Source organism: Poecile atricapillus, chromosome 1 (genome assembly GCF_030490865.1).
Source record: "Poecile atricapillus isolate bPoeAtr1 chromosome 1, bPoeAtr1.hap1, whole genome shotgun sequence".
NCBI classification, from domain to species: domain Eukaryota; kingdom Metazoa; phylum Chordata; class Aves; order Passeriformes; family Paridae; genus Poecile; species Poecile atricapillus.
In genome coordinates, this window is record NC_081249.1 from 129,332,385 (window position 1) to 129,356,348 (window position 23,964).

The following is a 23,964-nucleotide window of genomic DNA, read 5'->3' on the forward strand; positions in this document are numbered from 1 at the left end:
ATGTTCTTAGTGGAGTATAGTCCTTAATGCCTAACTAGAAAGATCATTTTAATTGAAAATATGATTACCCAGAGAAAGCAAATGGATGTGATGTTCTTTTTTTTACTTTCTTGTGGGTTTTTTAAATTGCCTTACATTCCTTCAGAAGCCAGCTTAGACTTTGTTTACTTCTCTTTCCAGTATTGCCTTAGGATATAATGTCACTGGGAAAGCAGAATCCATTTATTGCAAATGTAGAATTGCAGTAGGTAATTAGACCAAAATGGCACCTTTCCTAAACTTTTTTTTTTTTTTTGGCTGGAGGATTTAGGAGAAAGAAAAAGTGATTTTATGCTTTTATATATGATTTGTGTTCAGTTACCTGAGTTTTGAATTGAAGTTTCAGTTCAATACTGTTCCTTTCTAAAAATAAAGGAAAAGTAATTTTGCATGTTTCAGGAGCAGAAAGAACAGCTTCATGTACTTCTTTTCAATAGTATAATAAAGAATGAAGTGATGTTATATTTATATGTAAACCCTGATGTTTGAGTGATGGTAACGACCTTCAGAATCACAGAATAGTTAGGGTTGGAAGGGACTTCTGAAGATCATCTGCACCATCAGTGTATATGTATGTCCTTTATTGAATTTAAATGCAAAAATTGCTTGAAACTTATCCTTTTCCAGAAAGTTTTGTAGCCATGTTTTCACTGTTAATTTCTTTATGAGAGAACAAATTTTGCCTTGTTAAAAATGTTGTTGCTTTAAAGAAAGACCAAAAAATCCTGCAGGAAAAGGGAATGTTTGGTTTATTGATGCACTGATACAGCTCCCTTAAGTCAGCAGAAGGAAGATACAGCTGCATTTAGATGACAATTCACAGGGCCAAAATTGTTGACAATGTTGTTTTATCCTGGGCCCTCCACATTTTCTCCTGGAGCATCTGGTTACAACACAGGTGTTGTGGTTTTCTCAGGACATTCCCATCCTGAAAAATAAAGAAACCCTGTCAATCTCATCTAAAACTGAAGATTAAATACTTAGATTTAATTTTGTAATCTCTTCTGTATTTCTTGGGGTTTTTTTTAATCTTGAGTAAGCCTTTTTGCAAGAATTTTAAGATAACTGTCCAGAGAAATATGTATCTCTGAACAGATCTTCATCAAAACTTTTTTAAACTTTTTTGGCCACACCTAATTTTCCCAAACAAACGAGTATTATGAGAATTTTAAAACAGCTTTGCTAAATCCAAGGTTATGGATCATATATAACTGGACAGATTCTTCAAACCGTACATTATTGGTGCAATAATATAATTAAGTTTATGATGATGGATGATGAAATTTGTGAAAGTATTTCTTCAATAGATTTGTGGTTGACAGTGGATGATTTATGATGATTCCATTCTGTGGTTAGTGCACTTATATTCATTGTGCTTATTTTCTTTCCTTTAGTGCATGGTTCTTCTCTCTCTTTGGTGTCCAGTACATCATCTATTTATTCCACAGTGAGTATAATGGAATGGAGAGTTTATTTATTCATCAAAATTATTGAATTGACTGGTCTTGCTATTTAGTTTTGCCATTCAAGGAGGAGGAAAAAAGCAGTTTTCATTTGACTGTGTTCTGAATGTTAGCTACAAAAGGAATATTTATGTTTTTGAAGATGCCTGTGGGTATTTAGCAGTATCCTCATTAAACACAGACTTCAATGGCCTAAAAGCAGTCATTGATTTTTTGAATCTGTATTTTATGCTGTGCTAAGTAGGTTTTGCTACAAAGCCCCTCAGTAGATAGGAGGAGATTTGAACTTCATTACTTATAGCACTCCAAAATTTGCTGAATAAAGTCATCCCATCCTTCTATTAATGTATTGCTACTAAGGAAGTTTAAGTCCACTTTTTAATGCACAGATATTAATAATTCTAAAAAAAGGTCATTTAGTCGCTATGCCAGTAACATTTTCTCCACAAGTAGATATTCATTAAGGCTAAAATAAGGCTTTCAAACTGGAGTTTGAAAATACAGGGGAGCACTCAGCTTCAGGTTCCTGTGCTTGCTGCATGAGTTGCCCCAATAGTGTGTTTGGATAGGTGTAATTTTCCTGGTGGCTGTTAATAGGCATGTTTACTTAGAAACAGTGGAGTGTGTGACCTCCTACCCCATACTTCTCCTTAGCTGATAACTATGGTTAGAAACAGGCCTTAGTAGCCACAATTCTATCATGCTGACCACAGTGGATGGTCAGTACATCCACTTGGCACCCTCACAACTGGCTGTGTGTCCTCACTTTTTCATTGCTGCAGTGCCTAGGTAGCACCCAAGTGGGAGGAATTTCAAAATTTTTTTTCACATCACTGGAATGCAAAAATGGGGCCTGCGTCCCATGGAGAGCTGAGCATGGGATGAAGAGAATTGCCTATTATCAGCCAAGTTCTGTGGCAGTCCTGGTTCTTCAGAGCCTCATGCAATCCCTTATGAACAGAGCCAGGACTTCTTGCTTCTGTGATTGAGATCAGAGGTGCACTGGTCAGCAGGCTGGGAGGTGGAGCCCAAACTCCTTCCTGCAGAAGGAACTACCTCCAGCAGCCTATTTTCTTTTTCCTTGAGAGTAATTAGGAAATGAAATTAGACTGAATATGGATGTGGGAATCCAAAATAAGGAATTCACATTAGAGATTTTGAAATACAAAAAGAGAATTTGCATAAATTTGTCAGTCTGGTTATGTTGTAATATCCTCACATACTTCCTTTTATTTTGCAGCCTGAAGAGAAGTGCCAGTCAGAGGTAAGAGCACATCCTCTTTGGCAAGCATAAATGACACTCTGCACTGTGTGTCTTGCTGTTTTATTTCTCCTTGTTATGATGCACTGAGGTGTTCTCCTAAAACCCGCAGATTCGCAAGCTGCGGAGAGAATTGGATGCATCCCAAGAAAAAGTGTCAGCTCTGACAACTCAGCTGACTGCTAATGTGAGTACAACTCTGAGCAAACATTAACCTGGAATGCATTTAATGCAGCAATTACTACCCATATTTTTTAAGTGACAGAAAGATGTCATATGTATAACATTCAGTTCATATTACTGATGTGTTTAAAGAAATAATTGCATGCATATGTGGGACATGTCCAAAAACAGCACCCTCTGCCCTACTAAATTATCTTACACCTTTCTTTAAAAAATGAGTTATAATATTAAATTGGCTTTGTATGTATGTAAGACATCCTAAAGTCCGGAGAAATAATTGAGGACGGGTTTTTTTATAAATAGTGTCTTGCTTTGACATTTGGATGGCATGAGATAGAGATTATGATTGGTAGGAGTAAAAGTTAATAGAAACTTAGACTGAAATGCATTATGTTTTTCTGTTGCATAAAGATGAGGGTTAATGGCATGATAGATAATACAGGCATAAAGGGCTCTGGAAACTAATTTAAAGTTAAGCCTAAAGAATGGAGATACCTGACTTTTTGTCAGTGTAGACAATACTTCTGCATGTTCCTTTCGGGAATTTGAGGGATAAGTAATTTAAGACACTCGGGGAAAAAAAGTACTTGGAATCCAGGAGGTGTTGAGGCAATATTGTATGACTCTGAGCAAGTTTATTTGTGTGTTCTGTGCTACAGTCACAGGTAGCTACAACACAGAAGCTTGCAAGGAGAATAAGCAATTCTAGAGTAAATAAGAGGCAGATGAATAGTCAGCAGATCAGATCATACTGACATCCTGGTTTATGGGAATGAATAAACATAAGAACATGTGCTGCTTGAAGGGGACATTCCTCTCTGTCAGCTCTTTGAATCTTTAGGGGGAGTGCAAAGCTTGGGGTAGGAAAGGACTGGTTTCACCTAAGCAGTATCACAGAAAAAGTTAAAGGGGAAATCTGTGCTGTCCACTGCAGGCATCACAGTGCTTCGTCCAGCTTGAAAATGGGGCCAGAAAACAAAGAGCACAGTTATAACAGAAAAGTCAAATAAAAGGGCTTTGACTGCATGAAACCACCTAGTCACTGTCCCAAGAGGAAAAGGAAACAGTTTAAACATCTTGCAAAAGTTAAAATTTGTATTTGCCTTTCAAATACAAAGTGGATGCATACATGAATTGGTTTTCCCCCAGAAGTTTCTGTTACTTGTGGGAAAGCAGGACCAGATTCTCTTGCATAGGTTTTTAATGATGTTGTTAAATAACCCAGCTTGTTTCCTTCACACAAAAAGCTTGTCAGCTGAGCAGTTCATATGGCTCTGCCTTGGCTTTATTGCATTCTCCTTCCCGCAGTTCAGGGTCACTGGGCTGGTGCTCAGCACAGGCTTCTCACTGCCTGGCCCAGTGCTGTTCATCTGCTCAAGAATTTCTGTGTGGTTACTACTACTCTCTTTGCAGAGAACAGTTTTTAATGTACACTCCTGTATGTTTTTGTTTGGATTTGGGTCATTTGGGGTTTTGTGGGTTTTTCTTGTGGGCTTTTCTTAAAAAAGTTAACCTATCATTTATTATTTTGATAATATTCCATTTTTGCTTAGTTCCCTTTGTTAAAATTTTGCAGTGTTTTATTCATGCTATTTAAATTTCTTAGACTTGAGCCTGCCTTTCTTTTGACCATGAACTGGCTACAGAGACGTTGCTATAACTATCCTAGTATTAAATTTCAGTCTCTAATCACCTCTTTCCAGAGAACATGCCCTTCTTCCACGTAAAAGGCAATGTCTGTTCTCAAAAAGATTGAGATTAATAAATATTGTTAGTTAAGACACTTGAACATTTCCTTTAGACATGATTCCTTTAATAAAAGGCAATTAAAACTTAGACAATTCAAATTAATCTCTTCAATTTACATTTTTTTTTCTGAGTTTCCTTGCATAGACACTGCAATTGTTGATGCTTCTCAAGCAATCAAGGGCATGAATTTGAAAACATTTTTGCTCCAGCTGTAGAAAGTGAAGATACATTTTTTTCCATAATTCACTGAACGATTTTGAGATAGGAATAATTGCAAGATCCAGTTTTGAAAGAGCGGCTGGTTTTTAAGACTCAGGTCAAAGCACTGAGTTTGTATCCTGTTACTAACCCATGCACTCCTGCTTGCCTGTTTATTTTCAGCTTTTGAAAAATATTGCTGGGGATTCCTGGATATCAGCTTTGTTGTTCCGTGTTCATCTTCCCCAAAAGAAGCTGTGCACTCTATGTTTTTAAAATAAATATTTAGATTTTCTTATGTGTGTAGTGTTAAGTTTTGAATTACTTTTTGCCATTTTCTCACAGTTTCAGCTCTGCTTATTTTCATTGAGGTATCCCCATGTTATTGTACTGCTCATGCTTGTTTTCATTGTGAATGTGAGAACAGTTATTTAGGATAAGTCAACTGTGTGCTGCTGCTGAATGAGTCTGGAATAGCTCTGTGAAAAGTTTTGCTATTCTGTATTTTTTCAGGTGAGGAAATGACCTTTTCTGCTTGGAAAGATTTCACAGTTTTACTTGTCACTGTGCATATAGAATTAATTTTAATAGATAAATAAAGCTATTTTTTTCTATGATGTGTAGACTATTATGGCTAATGAGACCAATATCTATTGAAATATACCTGTGATCAGTTATATGTGTGTGCATGCATATGAATGGCCATTAAACTGTGCCATGTCATGTATCTAGAAATACAGTTTCTTACATTCTTTTCCATCTTCTCAGTCTGTTTTTCCTTCTTTTTGCTTCTCAGTAATTTTCAGTTCCTAGCTGATGCATTTCATGTAATGGACACTGCATTCTCCATGCTTCCTGGGAAGAAGAGTCGACATTCTTCTCCCAAGAAACACAGAGAAATCTTTTTTTTCTTTCCTTGGGAAATGAAAATAGGGTAATTGGCCAAGCAGCAGGAATTTTGGATGATCTGTAGCAAGGTGCGCTCAAATATTGGAGGAGTCTTTGAGTTAGATACAGGTATATCAGCTGGCAAAGCATCTGTTCTCCTGGTGGGATCAACACAGTGAGAACCTCCATCCCTGTGACTGCCAGTATCTTTTTGCCTTAGTTATCCACAAGGAAAATAGTGGCTTAGTTGGAGGGAAGTTTCTGCCTGACTTTTCTCTATACAAAACCTTGATTTATATTTTATTGTTGGCAAGCATTTCCATAATGTAACTCTACTCATTTGACCTTTTCTAAGCAGTGTTGCTTTCTCTGCGCCATTTACACAACAAACAATGCCATGCACTGGGTGGACTGATTAAATACCTGCAGAAATACTCCTTTTGGGAGGAAGAGAACAAACTCATGTGTGGTTTGATTTCAGGCTCACCTGGTGGCAGCATTTGAGCAGAGCCTGGGGAACATGACGATCCGACTGCAGAGCCTGACCATGACAGCAGAACAAAAGGCAAGCTTCAAAAGGGTTTGGGAAGTCTTCATTTCTGTTTCCAGCATTGTTGCCTGTGCTCCTTCTGTAGCTGTGTGGGGGGAAAAAGTCACATACACAATTTGCCTGAGCTCCCTCATTTGTGGTGACAGAGTAAAATATAATAAATAATTTGTATAAAACAATCACATTTTCTGCACTGGGATTTTGTGGCGACTGATCAGATTGTTCCTATCAATTGTTGCTTTGGACACAAGTCTTCAGTATTACATATTTCTGCAATATATTTCATCCCAATGCATCCATACATGGGCATGTTTGAAAGAAACACCAAGAATACCTACAAGACTAGTGGCATCATAGTGTTTTTGGACAGTATACTTGAATAGACATTATTTCTGCATTAAAGAATACATGAATTTTTTTGTATCATAGTACCCAAGCTATTTTGCACCCTGTTGAGGGTGTGCTTCCCCAGGTATCCCGAACCTCATTTTCACCTCCTTGTACATATACCATAAATTCACTATGAACTACCAAAACTTACATGGAAAATCAGCTTCTTTGGAGTTCTTCTTCCATGTACCATCATATGTTTTTTTTTCCTAATTCAAGGACTCAGAACTGAATGAGTTACGGAAGACAATTGAACTCCTGAAGAAACAAAATGCTGCTGCTCAGGCTGCCATCAATGGAGTCATCAACACACCTGAGCTTAACTGCAAAGGTGAGAGACAAGCACCACATACAAAGACCCCAGGGCTCTCCAGTGAGACTTCAGTCCTCTGGATAATAGCTGATGTAACCATTAGAGCTACCCAGAGACCAGAGTAACCCAGTAATTTACACTGGGATAAATTGCTGAAGGAAAAGTTTGAAGCATCTCAGATTTTAACCTCATCACAGGAAACAAGGATTTGAAATATGCAATACATCCATTGGGATAAATGATTGTCTGAGTGCTGGGTTTCCTAAATGTTCCTTCAGGATTGCATGATCCATCACATTTCCTAGATAACTTTGGTACTGCCTCCATTCATATCCAGGTCCTGGAGCTGCTCAGCCCACGGACCTGCGGATCCGGAGGCAGCACTCCTCAGACAGCGTCTCCAGCATTAACAGTGCTACTAGCCACTCCAGTGTGGGCAGCAACATTGAGAGTGACTCCAAGAAAAAGAAGAGGAAGAATTGGGTGAGTGTGTTTTAGCAGACTGTGTGAGGTTTATGTGAAATTGTCAGGACATGCATAGTGAAATCCACCTGGCTGCTCCTTCCTGCCTCATACAGCAGGTCAGCACAAGGACTCTGCACTGCTTAAATCCTGGGTAAACTTTCCTGTGAAGGCTTAATTGAGTTGTAAGTGATGTATATCCTTGTGTTGACTCTGCATAGGATTGAATTTTAGCTTGGCAGCTAAAAGGCCAGTCTTAAATTAGAAATAGCTGTCAAAGATAATTTCTGGCTAAAGGTGAAATTCAGCCCCTTAAAGAAAATGTGGCATCTGTCATTAAAGCAAAACAAACCCACAAGAGAAGATCATTCTTGTTGGTTTTGGTTTTTTTTTTTATCTCATAGGGCTTTCTTATAAGTGAACATATTAAACACTTTAATAACTCTTTGTCCAGCATTAACTTGGAGTTCTAAGAATAATATAAAAAAAATACTGATCTTTAAAACTTTTTGTGACAGACATCTCTTCTGGAAGTTTTTGCAATACTTACCTGTCATTTCCCATTTTTCCCTCTTTGCTCATCACGTACTATGTACAAGGTACCTTGTACTGGAGGAAAGGTACATTATCTTCAACTCCATTTTCAATTAGACCATAACTGCCTTAGTGACCTAGTCTGACTGTAGTTTGGACCGAAGTCCTAGATCCTTTATTGTAGCAGTAAAATAACCCCTTTCTTCCCACTGAATTTAAATCTCCCTGGGTCTCTTGGATATACAGGTAAATCTGTAGAGATGCAAAATGTGGTTAGAGATGGTAAGAGCTTCATTTTTATTTGCACAATAGAAATGTTGATGAAACTCCTGAACTGTCAGAAAGAGCTTCCTGAACAAGTTCTTGTTTTTATTTCTCTCTTATCTCAGAGGTTTCATTTTGGTATCTCTTGGTATTGCCAGCTGCTTCACAAAAGAAGCATTTCTGCTCTGCCCCTTAAATAATTGGTTGAATAGAAAAAAAATCTCCAAATCTTTCTTGTGCTGTACATTAGTATAAAGACAGTAAATTGTTGTAACTTCTAAATATCTAGCAACCCTTTGTTTGTGACACAAAACATTTTTAGTCATTAAGCCTTGGTTAAGATAAACACTTTATAAAAATCTTGTTTAGCTTCTATTCTTTATTATTGTAACCTAGTGGATATGGTCCTGCTTCAGCTTACATTTCTCATTCATCAGATAAGTATTTTTGAAGAAGGTTAAGGGAACATTTCTATATTATAAAGATAAATAAATAATAAAGCTTTCATGAAGTAGAAGAAACAGGACAGTATTTTTATGTTGTTATTAAAAATGAGTACATCATTTCTGTGAAATGAAGACTGGAAATTAAAACACTACCGGGAAAAATATTTATTCCACCAGTGCTGAGGAAGTTCTCAGCCAAGATCTTTGTGTTCTGTGTAGAAGGAATGCAGCTGTCCATCCAGAACTGAAACATCAGATTTTCAACTTTTCTTAGTGTAGGAGTCTTTGTCTAGCTTAAAAACAGCTTCCATCTCATACTATGCCAGCATGTGTACAGTATGCAATTTGCAATGGCATTAAAAGGTGTACATAGAGTATCCTGAGTGGGAAGGAAGCCATGAGGATTAAGTCCAGACCTTGATTCCATGGGGATTTAACCTTTAGGGCTCCTTGAAAGTGAAACTAAGTATCTAAGAACATTGTTCAAATGCTTCTTGAACACTACCTGTTGAATTGTAACTTTGGGGTAACATCCATTTAATGACATGAATATTAATTCTTGTCTGGAAAAGGGCAATCACATTACAGAAGGTTTTTTTAGTTGCAGGTAGGTAGAGAAGTTGCAGTCTTTTCACATGATGAAATACCTTTTCCTGCAAGAAAAAATACATTATTAACTTGGCTCTTAGCCAGAGCACTCTGCCTGAGCTAAGGAGAAAATGTAATTTAAATAGTTACGAGAGTTTGGATCTGGTGTCTTCTACAGGTAATGCAAAAAAAATGGTTGTATGTGGTTTGAGACACCCGGTTTTGGAAACAGGGTTCTGGTTTTAAAGTATTTGTTAATCATTGCTCGTGTTTGTCTTAGAAATACAAAACTTTCCTTATCAGTGGCTTTATCTGTTAAAACATGTTTTTTTTCCTTTCCCCACTTCCTTTTGCTTGCACTTCTTCTGGCAGGTCAATGAGGTAAGAAGGACCTACTTTAAACTTGGAGGTACAAAGCTAACCCACCATTGACACCACTAACCCTTCTAGCACCATTAACCTGGCTGGGCCCTGTGCCAGCACAGCTGCAAGCTGTCACCACGCCGCTGTAAAGCTTGTTGCACTGAACAGAATTTCCTGTCAAATAGTTCTTAAAAATAGGAAGTATCCATAGCCACTCCTATTGACCTTATTAATCTGATAAAATAGTTAAGGAAAAAAAAAAGCTTTGGTATTTTTCACCTGTGTTACTATGTATGTGAGAATGCCTGTAGCACCTGGAGTATTTGCATGTTGAGAGGTTTTACTCTGTGGCTTTTTTTGCCTGATTTCACTCTTAATGATGGACCTGCTTCTGTGGTCTTGTTTTTTCCAGTTACGCAGCTCCTTCAAGCAAGCTTTTGGGAAAAAGAAATCTCCCAAGTCAGCATCTTCTCATTCAGACATTGAGGAGATGACGGATTCTTCCTTACCTTCCTCACCAAAGCTACCGCACCACAACACCACTGTTTCAACATCACTGCTGAGAACTTCCCACTCCAATTCCCTGTAAGTGATTTTTGTAAATTTTAGACAGAAAATAGCATGCAAGGCATCTTGCTGCATTCGTAGAGGAAAGGTAGAGGACAAAAATGCTGAATTTCTGTATTCAGAGATTTAAAGATGCGTGAGGTGACTCCCAACCCAGTACCTTTGCATTGGTGTTCAGGAAGCCAAAATCACTGCATCAGTACTGAAGTGTAAATATTTCATTGGGCTGCTCTCTCAGCAGAATGTACTGACTATCAAGAATATTTATAATCAGGGTGACCTTGAGATGCCAAAGTAATTGGATCTCTTGCTGTTAATTAAACAATCTAGGTCAAATCTGGGATTTTGTTTCTCTCGTCTAAACACAGCACATATTGTATTAATCTGCCGTGGTAAATTCCCAATTCTGTTGACAAAGATAAAGGAAAGGAAATCAAACAGTGTGGTTTAGTGATACAGATGAACTCACCTAACCACTTGTGCTGGATGAGTGGAGGTGATCCACCCCTCTTTCCTTCTGTAGGTCCCTAGCCACCTGTGCCTGGTCCTTTCCATGGCCACCTCTGAAATAAAGTTTAACATATCCCTTGCCACACTGTTTTCAGTCTGAACTCACATTTTAGAATGTGCATGGAAAATTTAGTAAAACAGCTTTTATGTTAATTCCATCAGTAACTTTGTTAGTTGAGCAGGATAAACAAATACAGAAAGTTTTAAAAGGCAGTATTGTGAAACCTGTAATTACCAGACATCCTCCTGACCTTGGGAGGTCATGTACAGCTTCCAGCCTGATTTCAGAACAAATGCATTGGAGTAGTTCCCCTCCACTCGTTTTCACATGAAGAAAACAATAGCAGTAGTTTCCAGCTGTGTAACAGTAATAAAATGTCAGTAGCAGAAGATAATCCTCTATGATTTTTGTTTCAAAGCTTCTTCTGTCTCTTGAGCCTAACTCGGTGCATTTCTGGTGACTACAACAAGTTGTGCTCTAACACTCTCAGGCCAGAAAACTGTCAAATGATGATCCCGTCTATCATCAGCCAAAATGATGTGTGGGTACATCTCACCTTGCTGTGGAAGCCAAAAGAATAAACATGAACAAAGAGTAAATATGTGAACTGGGGGAAGAATAGAGCACAAGTAAAACTACTGGGTTTTGGCTTATTGGCTTTTTTGGCTTTATTGGTGGTGAAAACATCTCTCATTAACCTGATTTAGGGGAAGGCATGTTAGGTAAAATCTTCCTTAAAGCTGGCAGCTGTGTTGTTGATCTTTATACGGATACAGTTACAAGTGTGCTGAAATGTTGTTACTCACTCAGAAACTCTTTTCTTTTTGTGGGCAGAGGGAGGAAAAATGCCACCAAAATTTTTTTAAGCATGACTTCTTTAAAGTGAGCAGGAATTTATCATGCTTGAATAGGTGTAGAGTTCCAAAGCCCTCCAGAGCAGTTCAGGGAAACCCAGCTGTGCACACCTGGTGAGCTTTAAATCTGTCCGTGAACTCATCAATTTCCAACCAACTGCTGTTAAATGGCTGCACCCCCTTAATTTATTTAAATTTCGGCTTTAGAAGTTTTCCATTAAAGCAACTACCTTGAAAAAAATGAAGACTATCCAATAGTAGGTGATTTCAGATAATTGTTTCAGATGCTGATTAAAGGAAAATAACCCTCAGGCTTCTTTGTTTCATTAAACTCTAAAATTTCCATGACCTGTTTAATATCTGATTTATGGTATCATTAATTCAATAAGCCAAAATTGCTATCTGCTTCAAGCAGAATAAAAAGCACTTTATTCCTCTTCTCCTAATAAATCCTGGAGAGGCACCATGAGGAAGGGAACATGTGTGTTTGTCTGTGTCCTGCAGTATTTCTGAGTGCACTGACAGTGAGGCTGAGACGGTGATGCAGCTGCGAAACGAGCTGCGGGACAAGGAGATGAAGCTGACGGACATTCGCCTGGAAGCCCTCAGCTCTGCCCACCAGCTGGACCAGCTGCGCGAGGCCATGAACAGGATGCAGGTGAGGAACAGCCACCCCACATCCTGCAGCCTGTGCTGATGTGGCCAACCACCCGCACAGTAAAGATCTGACATTTCTGAGTGCTTGCTAAAGGCTGTGTGTAGCTCTGTGCCAGTGTTAAACCTTCATTAAAAGTCAGCTTGAACACCTTTGCTTCCCTCAGCTGCAGCTGTTTCAACCCCAAGATGGGGACAGCATTTTGTTGGCTGTCAAAATGTTTCCATGCTCTCTGCCTTAAGGTAGTTGTATTTCAGAGTTAGTGAATTCCCATTTAGGTATTCTAGGATACTTTGAAAAGTTTCACAGCAAGGACATTCTAATAATTAAAATCCTTAATTATAATATTAGGAAAACAGCATTTCTGCTAAACTACCATTTATTCTTAAGTTTCTTATGTTGCTATCTTGTGATCATGTTTTCACTGTGCCTTCTAATGTCTGACTTGTCTTTTCAAGAGTGAGATTGAAAAGTTAAAAGCAGAGAACGATCGGCTGAAATCTGAAAACCATGGCAGCTGTAGCAGGGCTCAGTCTCAGGTTTCCATCTCCTCCTCCCCCAGACACTCAGTGGGTCTCTCTCAACACAGCCTGAACCTCACGGAGTCAATCAGTCTTGGTGAGTTTAATGAGAAGGATGGTGGGGCAGGTTTTATCCTGCACTTGGAAGGCTTGAGTTGGTTAGCCATAGAAAAATGAAAGCATGAGGATTATTAACACCTGAGGTGTGGAAATATGTCACAAGCTGGCACAAAGCCTTCTTTTAAATATCATCGTAGGTCTGCTACAGCCTCAGTCAGAAGTGTCCAATTATGACCTCAGCTCTGAAAAGTCATGTTTAACGCCATTTAATGGTGCACATTTCCCAAGGGATATATCATAGGAAGGAAAATACAGAGTAACTGGCTAATAATTTTCAATGACCTTCCCTTTTTAAGAGGGATGTGTGGCAGGGAAGTCAGTCAGCCTGGTTCTCGTGTTTTACCTTGGGCCATGTTAAGCCCAGATGTGTTGTGTTTGACTACAATAAACCAGAATAGTCTCCATTGTAATTGAGCTCCAGCTGTGAAGCTGTTGATGTTTACTGTCCACAGACATGCTGTTGGATGATACTGGAGATGGCTCTGGCCGGAAAGAAGGAGGCAGGCACGTCAAAATACTTGTCAACTTCCAGGACGAGATGAAATGGAAGGAGGTGAGTTGTGTTTCATCCCCAGCTTTGAAGCATAAGTGACTTTGGAACGTGTATGGGAATTCAAGTTTACCAAGGAGTTTTAAGAATTTTCCCAGGAAAACAGTTCATTGGTGTGTTAATAGTGATAGAGAAGGCACTTGGCTATCTCTAGCTTCCTTGGAACTGACAAGAGGGACCGAAATGCCAGAAGCACAAATCTCATGGAAGAACTTGACAAATCTAAGCTGGGACCATATCATTCTAGTTCAAGTTGTCCTCTCTGACGCAAGTACCCTGTTTAGAATTACGTCTTTCAGATGTTTACCATCCACAAGTATGTGAAAGAATCCTAAATACCAAATAAATTGCAAATATTGTAAAGTTGCATCCCGTCTTGTGTGTTTAACGTTCTACATGCATAAAAGTATTACACAGACATATTATCTTTGCCATGCAGTGGCTTTGCTATCTCACATTTTTGAGTACCTGTAAAAGTGTGCTTAAGAAGTGACTTCATGTCTTCCTGAGGGGTGGACAAAAATCTGAATGATCAGAAATAAAATGGACTCGGCAGATCTTTACGTTACACACCAATTTTGCATTAATTATTACAACCCCACATAAGCAGTGAAACTGCTGCTAATTGACTGCAGTCAGAGCAAGTTTTAGTAACACTTCAAATCTTATGATAGAAATTAGTTTTCTGTTCAATTAATGTTTCACAGGGAGTGCAGCTGTAGAGAAACAGAAAAATTACATTTGTTTGGATTTCTTTTATCAGCTTTAAAAATCACTTACAAAATTCAGAATGCTGCAATACATCAAATATAATATATAAACTCTCTTTCTGTATTACTACTTTTACATAGAGCCATGTGTAATTTCTATATATATAGGTTTCTATGCCCACAGCAGAATTTCTAGTAATAAATAGGATAAGCTTTGCAAATGTAACATCTTTGATTATGAAGTCATGGAAGAATAAACTCAACATCTACTTTTCTATCTAGAATATTCCTAAAAATCTTTCTGTCTCTTTGCTAAACGGTAATCCTCTCAGAGATTTTTGAATTGTTCATGGATTGATTAATAAATACCTTGAACTTAACATCACATACACCTAAGTATTCTTTAGATTTGTGATCCAACACTGAAAAATGTTTGTCATGTGAAAAAGATTCCATATTCATTCAGAATTCACCATATAAAGTAGTAAGGATGCACCATTATTTAGAAGTAAATGGGAGGGGACAGGGAAGCTAGCATTTTAATTACATTAACCACACTTGAGTGATAGAGTTATTCCTGTGCCTTTAGGATTCCAGGCCTCGCACCTTCCTCATAGGCTGCATTGGAGTCAGTGGGAAGACCAAGTGGGATATTCTGGATGGGGTTGTGAGACGCCTGTTTAAGGTCAGTGGGTACAAAATGCTGTGAGCTCGAGTTCTCTGGTGGGGTTTTGGTGGTACCAAGCTGTATTTAACTTTGTGCATTAAGTACTGTTGCAGTAGAAAACAAACCCCAGTGATGCCTTTTTGTGTCCCTTTTCCGCCCCAGGAGTACATCATCCACGTGGATCCTGTGAGCCAGCTGGGGCTAAACTCAGACAGTGTTCTGGGCTACAGCATCGGGGAAATCAAGCGCACCAACAGTGCAGAGACCCCAGAGCTGCTGCCCTGTGGGTACCTGGTTGGAGAAAACAACACCATCTCAGTTACTATCAAAGGTAATTTCACCTGACCTGACTGGTGGAATTTTCACTGTTGAGTTTTATTAGAGCTTTCTGTGCCAAGAAACTCAGAGGAGTAGAAACTTTTTATTGCACTGCTTTTTCCTGTTCCTACCATTTATTTACTTCCTTCTATTTTTATCTGATAAAGTCAGCACTTGGGGACTTGCTAAGTCTGTAATTTCAGCAAGTTTTCAACCTGTAACTCTAGGAATAATTACACACTCCACAGATACTCAGTTGTCCTGGAGAAGACCTCACACCATCATGGATGCAATGGAACTGTTTGAGCAGCAAAGTACTTCCCAAATGAATCAAGCCTCAAAAATTCATTAGCTCCTTATCACAGCTATAGTTGTTATTTCCTTCATGGAGGGTGAAAAAAAAATAAATCTTGACTCATTTGCTTGATTGGTCTTGCTGAAGGGTCCCTCCTTAAGTACCAGGAAGGAGGGAGCCCAAATTTTGTGAAACACCTTAAAATCTGGATTTTTCAAAATGTATGGTTTTCAGAATCCCCATCAATTTCATTCCGTAATAGTGATAAAAATTTAGTATTTGTGTTTCTCATTTGGTTTCTCAGGGAAGCATTTTTTTATGAAAACTATACTATGAAGCTAAGTTCAGGGGTAAAACCCTCAACTGATGCATTTTGAACATATATCAGTTTGCTCAAAGTTAGACCAGTGAAATCTGCAGACAGATGGTATTTGAAAGCAGTGACAAACATTCTTCAGATCAACTTTGAAATTTAACTGAAAGCAGATTTTTGTATATTGGTGGAAAAACCAAGTTGCCTTGTACAGTAAACGAGTGGGCAGGAAGACAAAATAAACTGTGAAATACATCAACTTACTGAGGCTTGACATGAACTCAAGATTACTACTTATATAAAATGCATTGTCCGGTCAAAAATCTGAAAAATCTGCAAAATTTCAAATTGAAATATTTTGAATAAAGTTGAATAAAGGTCTACCTGTGTCTGTAAAGCTGCAATTTGAGTTTATATTTAACTTGCACTGGTGTGATTTGTGCCTTGAAAGTTCATAAGTGATAACAGTTTTCAATAAAATAGAAATGTATTTAATCAATTGATGGAAAATCACTTACATATATCTTTGTGGTATAAAATATATGAATATTTATATAAATATTTAATAGTCCAAGTAACCACTGAGATGCAAACATTCTCTGGGTGATCTGCCAGCTTCCCTTCCTGATGTTTATATTGAAGCACTGTGTACTTTGCCTGAGCCAATTCTGCCTAAAGTGCTGACATGGCATAAATGCTTATCAGTAGGAGTTTTCTGTTAGGGGAGATAACCATCAGCATACAGAGGAGTTCAATTACAAGCATTTGGGAAAGTAGGGGGAGTTGATGATAACTGGGTTGGTGTTTTTTTGGGTTTTTTTGTTTAGTGGTCCAACAGTAAACAGGCACATTCTGGGTGAATGTGTGGTGAAATGTTGTAAAATGGATGGCTTGTGCTTGAAAAGTGGTGACTTGGAATCCTTTGGTGTGGCAGCTTCCAAAGGGCCTTAGAGACGCAGCTGAGGACTTAAACAGGCTGAAGGAGGATCCAGGCTAAGCCCATGTGCAGGTCACCCCTGCACTTGTTCTCCAGCTTTATATGTGCCTCTCTCAACCACAAGGAATACCAGGGTGGGGAAGGGGTTTAACTCTGAAGTGAAGAACAGCTTGATCAGGCCAATTTGGATAAAAATTGGAAATCCCCCTAAAAGAGGCCTGTTTCCATGCTGCAGGTATCTGTGAGAACAGCCTGGATGGGCTAGTGTTCGAGTCGCTGATCCCCAAGCCCATCCTGCAGCGCTACGTATCCCTGCTGGTGGAACACAGGAGGATCATCCTGTCTGGCCCCAGTGGCACAGGCAAAACCTACCTGGCCAACCGCCTGTCTGAGTACATGGTCCTCAGGGAGGGCAGGGAGCTGGCTGAGGGCACCATTGCCACCTTCAATGTCGACCACAAATCCAGCAAGGTGAGCATGCACAAACCATCCTCGCACAACCATGTGTCCAAAACGAGAGAGCTTTCTTAATCTCTCATTCTGAACTTCCCTTTATTTTCAAAGCATTATGTTCATCCTAAAGGAAACAATATTTGAAGGTTTTCAGATTCACCTGATTATGAGTCTAGAACAGCAGGCTTCCAGGTGTGTATTTAAACACCTAAAGGTGTCATGATTTTGAAGTGTTTAGGAGCCTGAGAATTTCCCAAGAAGTTAAACACCTGCATAAAATTGCCAGAGACTTAAGTAATCCCTATTGCATGTGGGCACTTTCCCCAAAGCCCTCAAATGCATCTCCAGGCTGTCAGGAGCTTCTGCAGCTGCAGGTATCAGCAGTTGTAATCATGCGCTGAGTTTAGAGGGGCTGTTGTGGAGACACGTTCCTGGGCAGGTAAGGCATGTCTTCACTTTTTTATGTGCTGCTGGTTTTGCCTAATATACTTCCAGTGATCATCTAGATTAAAGAAAATAAAAAAGAAAAAAAAAGCTGTATATTTGATGGCCTTAGGCATATTTTCCTCTGGAGGAATGGGATGATTGAAATTGTGGTTTTAAACCACTGATATGATTTCAGACATGTTTTGAAGCTGCTGAGAGCATTTCAACCACTCATCAGCAGCACCAAAAGCTTGTCCTTCTTTCCAGCATTACTGAAAGCATCCAAATTTGGCCTCTGATGAGGGATGGTTTGTTCCAGATTAGTTTTGTCAGCTGTATTTTGATGGAAACACAGTTGCAAGATTATATAACAAATCTAGGTGGAGTGCAGAGTTCAGTTTGGTGTGGGGAAAGTTGATCAAGTTTGTGAAAAACAAAAATACATTTCAGACCTCTTAGGTCTGACATTGATGAATAAAAACCACAAACTAAATTATAAAATATTACCCCTCCTAAAGCCCTTGTCTCGCACAGGATTTCTGGTACAGTCTCTGAGTCTTCAGCATAACCTACAAAAGAGGAAGAAAACTGTGTGTTCCGTTTTCTGATAGAAAATGTGTGATTTGTTAGATGCCAGACTCTTTTGCTTTAGATTTTGTTACCAAGCTTATCTATCTTAATTGATTATTTTAAGAAATGTGAAGAATTTTTTTTTCTTCTTTTCTTTATATCTGCTTTGCAGGAACTCCGCCAGTACCTATCCAACCTGGCAGATCAGTGCAACAGTGAAAATAATGCTGTGGATATGCCTCTTGTCATCATTTTGGATAATTTGCACCATGTTAGCTCCCTAGGAGAAATCTTTAATGGACTCCTAAACTGCAAGTACCACAAATGGTAAAGAAATAGTATCAGAACACATTGCAGATGTTAATCCTGTACTCAGAGCACTGCTTCTGCAAAATCCAATCACAATACCAAAGTGTACATTAATTTAGTAATGTGGAGGAAGATGACCAGGTTGTCCATATTGTGGACAGTGCTTCAGAGGGATCTTTTTCCTCCATAAAATTATAATTTTTTTTCTGAAATAAGTAAGTAAAAACTAGTTGTATTTGCTTCATGACATAGATCATTAGTAGTAAAACCCCGTTTGTAGTGAAAGGTCCTGTTTTGTGACTTCTGGTTTTCTTTCAGAATTTGATGTTCTCAGAATCTCAGTGGAGAATTTGGTCATAAATAATTACAAAACCTTCTTTGGTAAAAGAGGTTTGAATAATGTTTTTTAATGTTCAGGTTTTACTTAAAACTTGTTCACAAGTTTGATTTGCTTGATTTTTTTCTCCCAATAGCCCATATATTATTGGCACAATGAACCAAGCCACCTCCTCCACACCTAATCTTCAACTTCACCATAATTTCAGGTACTGTTTTTTCATGTTTCTCATTCATGTTTGTGGGCTGGCAAAGAAGTAATGGCTACTGAGTCATCTGAAATTGTTCTTATCAGCTGAAATACCGAAGTGAGAGAGAAATGCCATTTGCTACTGGCTGCTGCCCTGACATGTGCAGCCTGGTTATGGTGCTGTCATTAAAGGAGCTGGGTTCATAAAGCTTTTGTTTTACAGAGGATTGTTAAGATATTTGATCTCCTACCAGATTTTCAGTAAGACAATATTTAGACAAAGCAGATTAATGACAAGTGAGCTGAAACAGTGCACAATAAATATTGATTCATCTAGTGAAATATTCCAAAGTAACTTTTGCTGAAAAACATGTATGACTGGAGTAGCCCATTTTGATGCTGATAATCTGGAAATAGGAAATTTAGTCAGGAACAGTTACACTCAGTAGCTTGGCAGAGAAATAATGGCCATTTCTGCTGTTCTGCCATAGATGGGTGCTATGTGCAAACCACACTGAGCCAGTCAAAGGCTTTCTTGGCCGTTTCCTGAGAAGAAAACTGATTGAAACAGAGATCAGTGGCAGGATGAGGAATGCAGAGCTGGTTAAGATTATTGATTGGATTCCCAAGGTCTGGCAACATCTGAACAAATTCTTGGAGGCTCACAGCTCCTCTGATGTTACTATTGGTAAGTACTCTGCTCAGGCATATGTAAATATATGTATTTTATTTTCTTGTTTATCAGGTGTATCTTTGTACACTTCCTTGTGCTATATCATGTAAAAAAGACTTTCTTTAAAATGTTACTTTTAGATAATATCAATATTTTTGATGCTTACTGTGATTTGAGTGTAATATCTGAATTTCCATCTCCAGGTCCACGGCTCTTCCTCTCCTGTCCAATAGATGTAGATGGTTCTAGAGTTTGGTTTACTGACTTGTGGAATTACTCCATCATTCCATATCTTCTGGAGGCAGTAAGAGAAGGGCTACAGGTGAGCAGGCAAAGGGAAAAATCATGGGTCTAGAATGGGATCTGTTCAAAAGGCAACAAAACTCAGTAGTGGCAACATTTTTGTAACTTTGCACATTGAATATCTGCATGTCTATGAAAATGTAACCAGAATTGTCAATAATTTCAGGCAGAACCAGTCTCCTCAAGCATTTTTGAAACAGAAAGTGGAAGAAGTGATTAGATGCCAAACTGCTGATGTTTTCAGTGCAGGGAATTAGACATACAAATACCTTTCAATACTTTGTTCCAGAAGCACACCTTAAAATTATCCTGTGCATCAGAAAAATATGCTTGTGGTCATTAGCTTTGTTATACAGGATCTTCCTCTGGACATCAAATCTTTCAGCATAGGAAGAAGGCTGTGTATGGAGAGAATGTATTTATGAGTGACAGGAGGAGTATCAGTGACATTTTGATTACTTCGTAGAACATAAGATGACTTTTTTAGTAGATTCCTTCATAATTCTTTCAGAGGATGAAATGAAATCATCATTGATTGTCTGTGCTTAGTAATTGATTCATAATCTGGCAATTTGGAATAGTTGTTGGTGTCTGTATGACTATGCAGTTTGTTGAAATTGGGAGGAGGGTTCAGCAGAGAATTGTTATGGACTTGCCATTTAGGTTGGGGAAAAAAGGAGGTTTTTTAATAGCCTGCTCTTTGTTTACAAAATAAGCCCAGCAGCATCTTATTTAAAATATGGTTTAGAACCATATTTTACTAATGGCTTTTTACAAATTTGTGAAATACATGAATTATCCAAGTTGTGGGTAAAACTTGGGCAAACAACAGCTGCCATTTGAAATTTGTTAGTACTTGGAGACCTCATTTTCTTTGGGACAATTGTGGTAGACACTTAGACATGAGGAAAACAATAGGTCCTGGAGTACAAAACATGCTCGGGAACTTTGCTAGAAATAGAACAGGAGAACCATTTAACATAAAACTTGTTATAAAGGAAGGTAATGGGAGCCAGGAATCTTTCCAACCTAAAACAAGAGAAAGGAGAGCAGGTGACTTTGTTTGCTCTTGAAATGGAGAAGACTGATACTCTCATTAATGCACAGGCTCCTTGTACTGGGTTTTGGAGCTCTCATATCACTGATCAGTATGTGTGGAAAGCGTTGAAACATTAGTAATGGAAGTGGGGAAAGAGAGAGAGCAATTGATAAAGCCATCCTTTAGCTTCCTTGTGCTGTCCAGTATCTCCATCCTCCATCCCATATCTTAGGGTATTTGAGTGGCTTGTGTTCCACATGTAAGGACCTCAGTTTCTCATTTTGTGCTTTAGATTCTTTATCCCCTTCTGTCCCATTTCCCCAGATTGCACTAATTCATCCCTATTTAAATAATTTTTCTTTTGTTTGGTTGATGGATAAGAAGATGCACTTTAGTACTTAAAGAGTAGCCAGAGTGATGCTAATGAACAAACTAATGTTACAAATGTGTGTTTCATCTGGGGCTGTTTTTTTGTTCCTCACGCCCACAAAAACTCTGAGAGCACATCTTCTTTCCTGAAACTGCCTGCCAGAAAGGAAAGGTGGACTCTTAATTTCTCTCTGATCTCTGTTGATCTGCTCCCAGCTATTTTTATATTTCTGTTTCTCATTTAGAGAATTATTTTGGGTCAAATACAAACAAGCCAAATGGATCCTTACAATAATTGCTCCTGTTTTAGTTTTCATGTTTTTCATATTCCTAGGTGTGTAGTTTTGAACTTCATAGTCAGTGTTAGTGAGCTCTCTTCACAGGGTAGGTAGACAAAATAATTTCATTTCTAGCTTGATACCAAAGACAATCATTGCTAGTTTCAGGCCCAAAAGCATAAACAATGGTAGGCTGAAGAGGGAAAACAAGAAGTATGGAACTTCATGACCTGGAGTGTTATTAGACAATTAACCCTGCATATGATATGCAGATAGACCAAAACTTACAAAAATATAGAGACCTTGTGACTGGTCATCTATTTTTGTGACCATTTTTAGGTCCATCTTAGGTGTAGCTCTGGCCGGGCTCTTGTATTGCCCAAGGTGTATTTAAGGCCTTTCAATAAATGCCTACTCTATTCTTAACTCTGTCTAGCCTCTATTCTAAATCAGCCTTCTCAAGTCTCCCATGAGAGCTGACTTGTTTTGTTCTTCAAAACAGGGACGTGAAAATTAGAAGGTTGTATAAAACCTGCGTTCTTCCTGCTTGGTGTATCAGTACAGAATGCAGCATCAGCAAAAAGAAGACCCAGAGTTCCTGTGGCTTCCTGCCACTGTCACTCATACTCCAGTGATTTTTCTTTCATGCTTTGTGGAGCAACATGTTCCATCCTTGTCCTATGACTTACTCCTTGGGAAAAGTGACAGTGGGAGGGGTGGATAGATCTGGTTGCCGTGGAAAAGGATTGTGACTCATTTAGTCTCTCCTGAGCTCAGATCCACTCAGACTTTTGCAGGATAAAAGATGTGAAAAATACGAAATCCTCACCACTTAAGAAATTACATGTATCATTGTGAATTTGAGAACGAGATTAAAATATGAAATCTAGTTTGCCACATCTTGAAGCCATTATGCTGGGAAGATAACATAGCAGGCCTGAAGGATGAAGGGTTTGGGCTGCGGTGGAGGCTGTGTTTCAGATTGCATAGCACCATCTGCTGGCACCTCTGCTCCCTCCTGCTTCACAGCACACCATGGGTTGGTTTTCAGAGCAATTTCATACTTTGTGCATGCAAAATCTAAACCCACAAAAAATATACCAAGGAGAAATAGTATTGAGGAAAGTGAGATAGTCCTAGATCCATCAGAGAACTAGTGAATTTCTTTGCTAGACTGTTGTTTTTATCCTTGTGTAGGGGGTTAAAGGAAGGGGACAGTGACAAAATGTCAGAGATAAACTCCAGTTGCTGGATTATGTTGATGGTGATATTTATAAAGTGGATATAAAAGTTTTACAGCCACTTTTAGTTGTATTTATGCTTTCGGAAGTCATGACAACACATTAAAATGAATGTGTTGTCTAGCTAAGGCAAATGGAATTTAACAGGGGGAATACAAGTTGGGATTCAGTAGCTCAGTCTATTCCATACATATTCCAAGCTCTGTTTCAAAAAACATTTTTGAAACAGAGCTTGCCTACTTAGGAACCTGACCATAGACAAATACTGCTGGTGCTTTTTCTTAGTTGAATAAGAAAAAAATATGACTTGAAAACTTTATGCCTTGACATCCATCATTATTGCCTAATGTCAGATCTCATGTTTCCTCCTCTACGTTCCATGGATGGCAGTTTGTAAGGTAGCTGCCAGTGCAAATTAGATGTCAGCACTGATGGCTTCTTTTGTGTGCTGACATTGTTTAGGTTGACTTAATTAGGTGATGTTATTTTCAGCCATTTCTTCCTTCAGCTGGTGCCAAGAGAAAGGCACTGCAGTCTCAAAGAAGGTGGTCAGCTCCTTCCAAATCAGTGCCATGACAAAGGGCTTTGTGTGTCCTTAGAGTAAGGAAAATTTCATGTTCAGCTCTGCTTGCAAAGTATAAGACTCATGGCACATTCATTTTGGTTAGGTAGGCACTGGATAAGATGGTTGGAATGTTTGACATGGTTTTGTGCTCTTTCAGTTGTATGGGAGGAGAGCACCCTGGGAGGATCCTGCCAAGTGGGTAATGGACACCTACCCCTGGGCAGCCACCCCTCAGCACCACGAGTGGCCTCCTCTGCTCCAGCTGCGGCCCGAGGATGTGGGCTTTGATGGCTACTCTGTGTCCCGGGAAGGCTCCACCAGCAAACAAGTTCCAGTCAGTGACGCTGAAGGAGATCCTCTGGTAAGCTGTCATTTCTGGAACAGCAGAACTATTTCATTTGCCTTGTTTCTAGGGATTAGAAATGGGAACTGGTCTATGGCTGTAGACTAGTCCCTTCAATCATCTCATTTTCTCCTTTACTGGAAAATCTGTGTTTTATCAG

The 23,964-nt window shown here is 38.8% G+C and overlaps 1 protein-coding gene across 2 annotated transcripts in view; it reads left to right on the top strand.

The window, feature by feature from the left end:
- NAV2 (neuron navigator 2) overlaps window positions 1–23,964 on the top strand; it is a 209,604-nt gene that overhangs the window by 181,806 nt on the left and 3,834 nt on the right. For both annotated transcript variants that reach the window (XM_058848472.1, XM_058848480.1), the window contains 18 exons: window positions 1,434–1,486; window positions 2,743–2,766; window positions 2,876–2,950; window positions 6,263–6,346; window positions 6,941–7,052; window positions 7,372–7,517; window positions 10,104–10,276; window positions 12,128–12,281; window positions 12,737–12,896; window positions 13,372–13,472; window positions 14,769–14,864; window positions 15,009–15,177; window positions 16,945–17,180; window positions 18,331–18,485; window positions 18,941–19,012; window positions 19,485–19,681; window positions 19,870–19,988; window positions 23,619–23,822. In XM_058848472.1, the coding sequence (XP_058704455.1) occupies window positions 1,434–1,486; window positions 2,743–2,766; window positions 2,876–2,950; window positions 6,263–6,346; window positions 6,941–7,052; window positions 7,372–7,517; window positions 10,104–10,276; window positions 12,128–12,281; window positions 12,737–12,896; window positions 13,372–13,472; window positions 14,769–14,864; window positions 15,009–15,177; window positions 16,945–17,180; window positions 18,331–18,485; window positions 18,941–19,012; window positions 19,485–19,681; window positions 19,870–19,988; window positions 23,619–23,822 (2,330 nt within the window). The remainder of the gene's footprint in view (window positions 1–1,433; window positions 1,487–2,742; window positions 2,767–2,875; window positions 2,951–6,262; window positions 6,347–6,940; window positions 7,053–7,371; window positions 7,518–10,103; window positions 10,277–12,127; window positions 12,282–12,736; window positions 12,897–13,371; window positions 13,473–14,768; window positions 14,865–15,008; window positions 15,178–16,944; window positions 17,181–18,330; window positions 18,486–18,940; window positions 19,013–19,484; window positions 19,682–19,869; window positions 19,989–23,618; window positions 23,823–23,964) is intronic.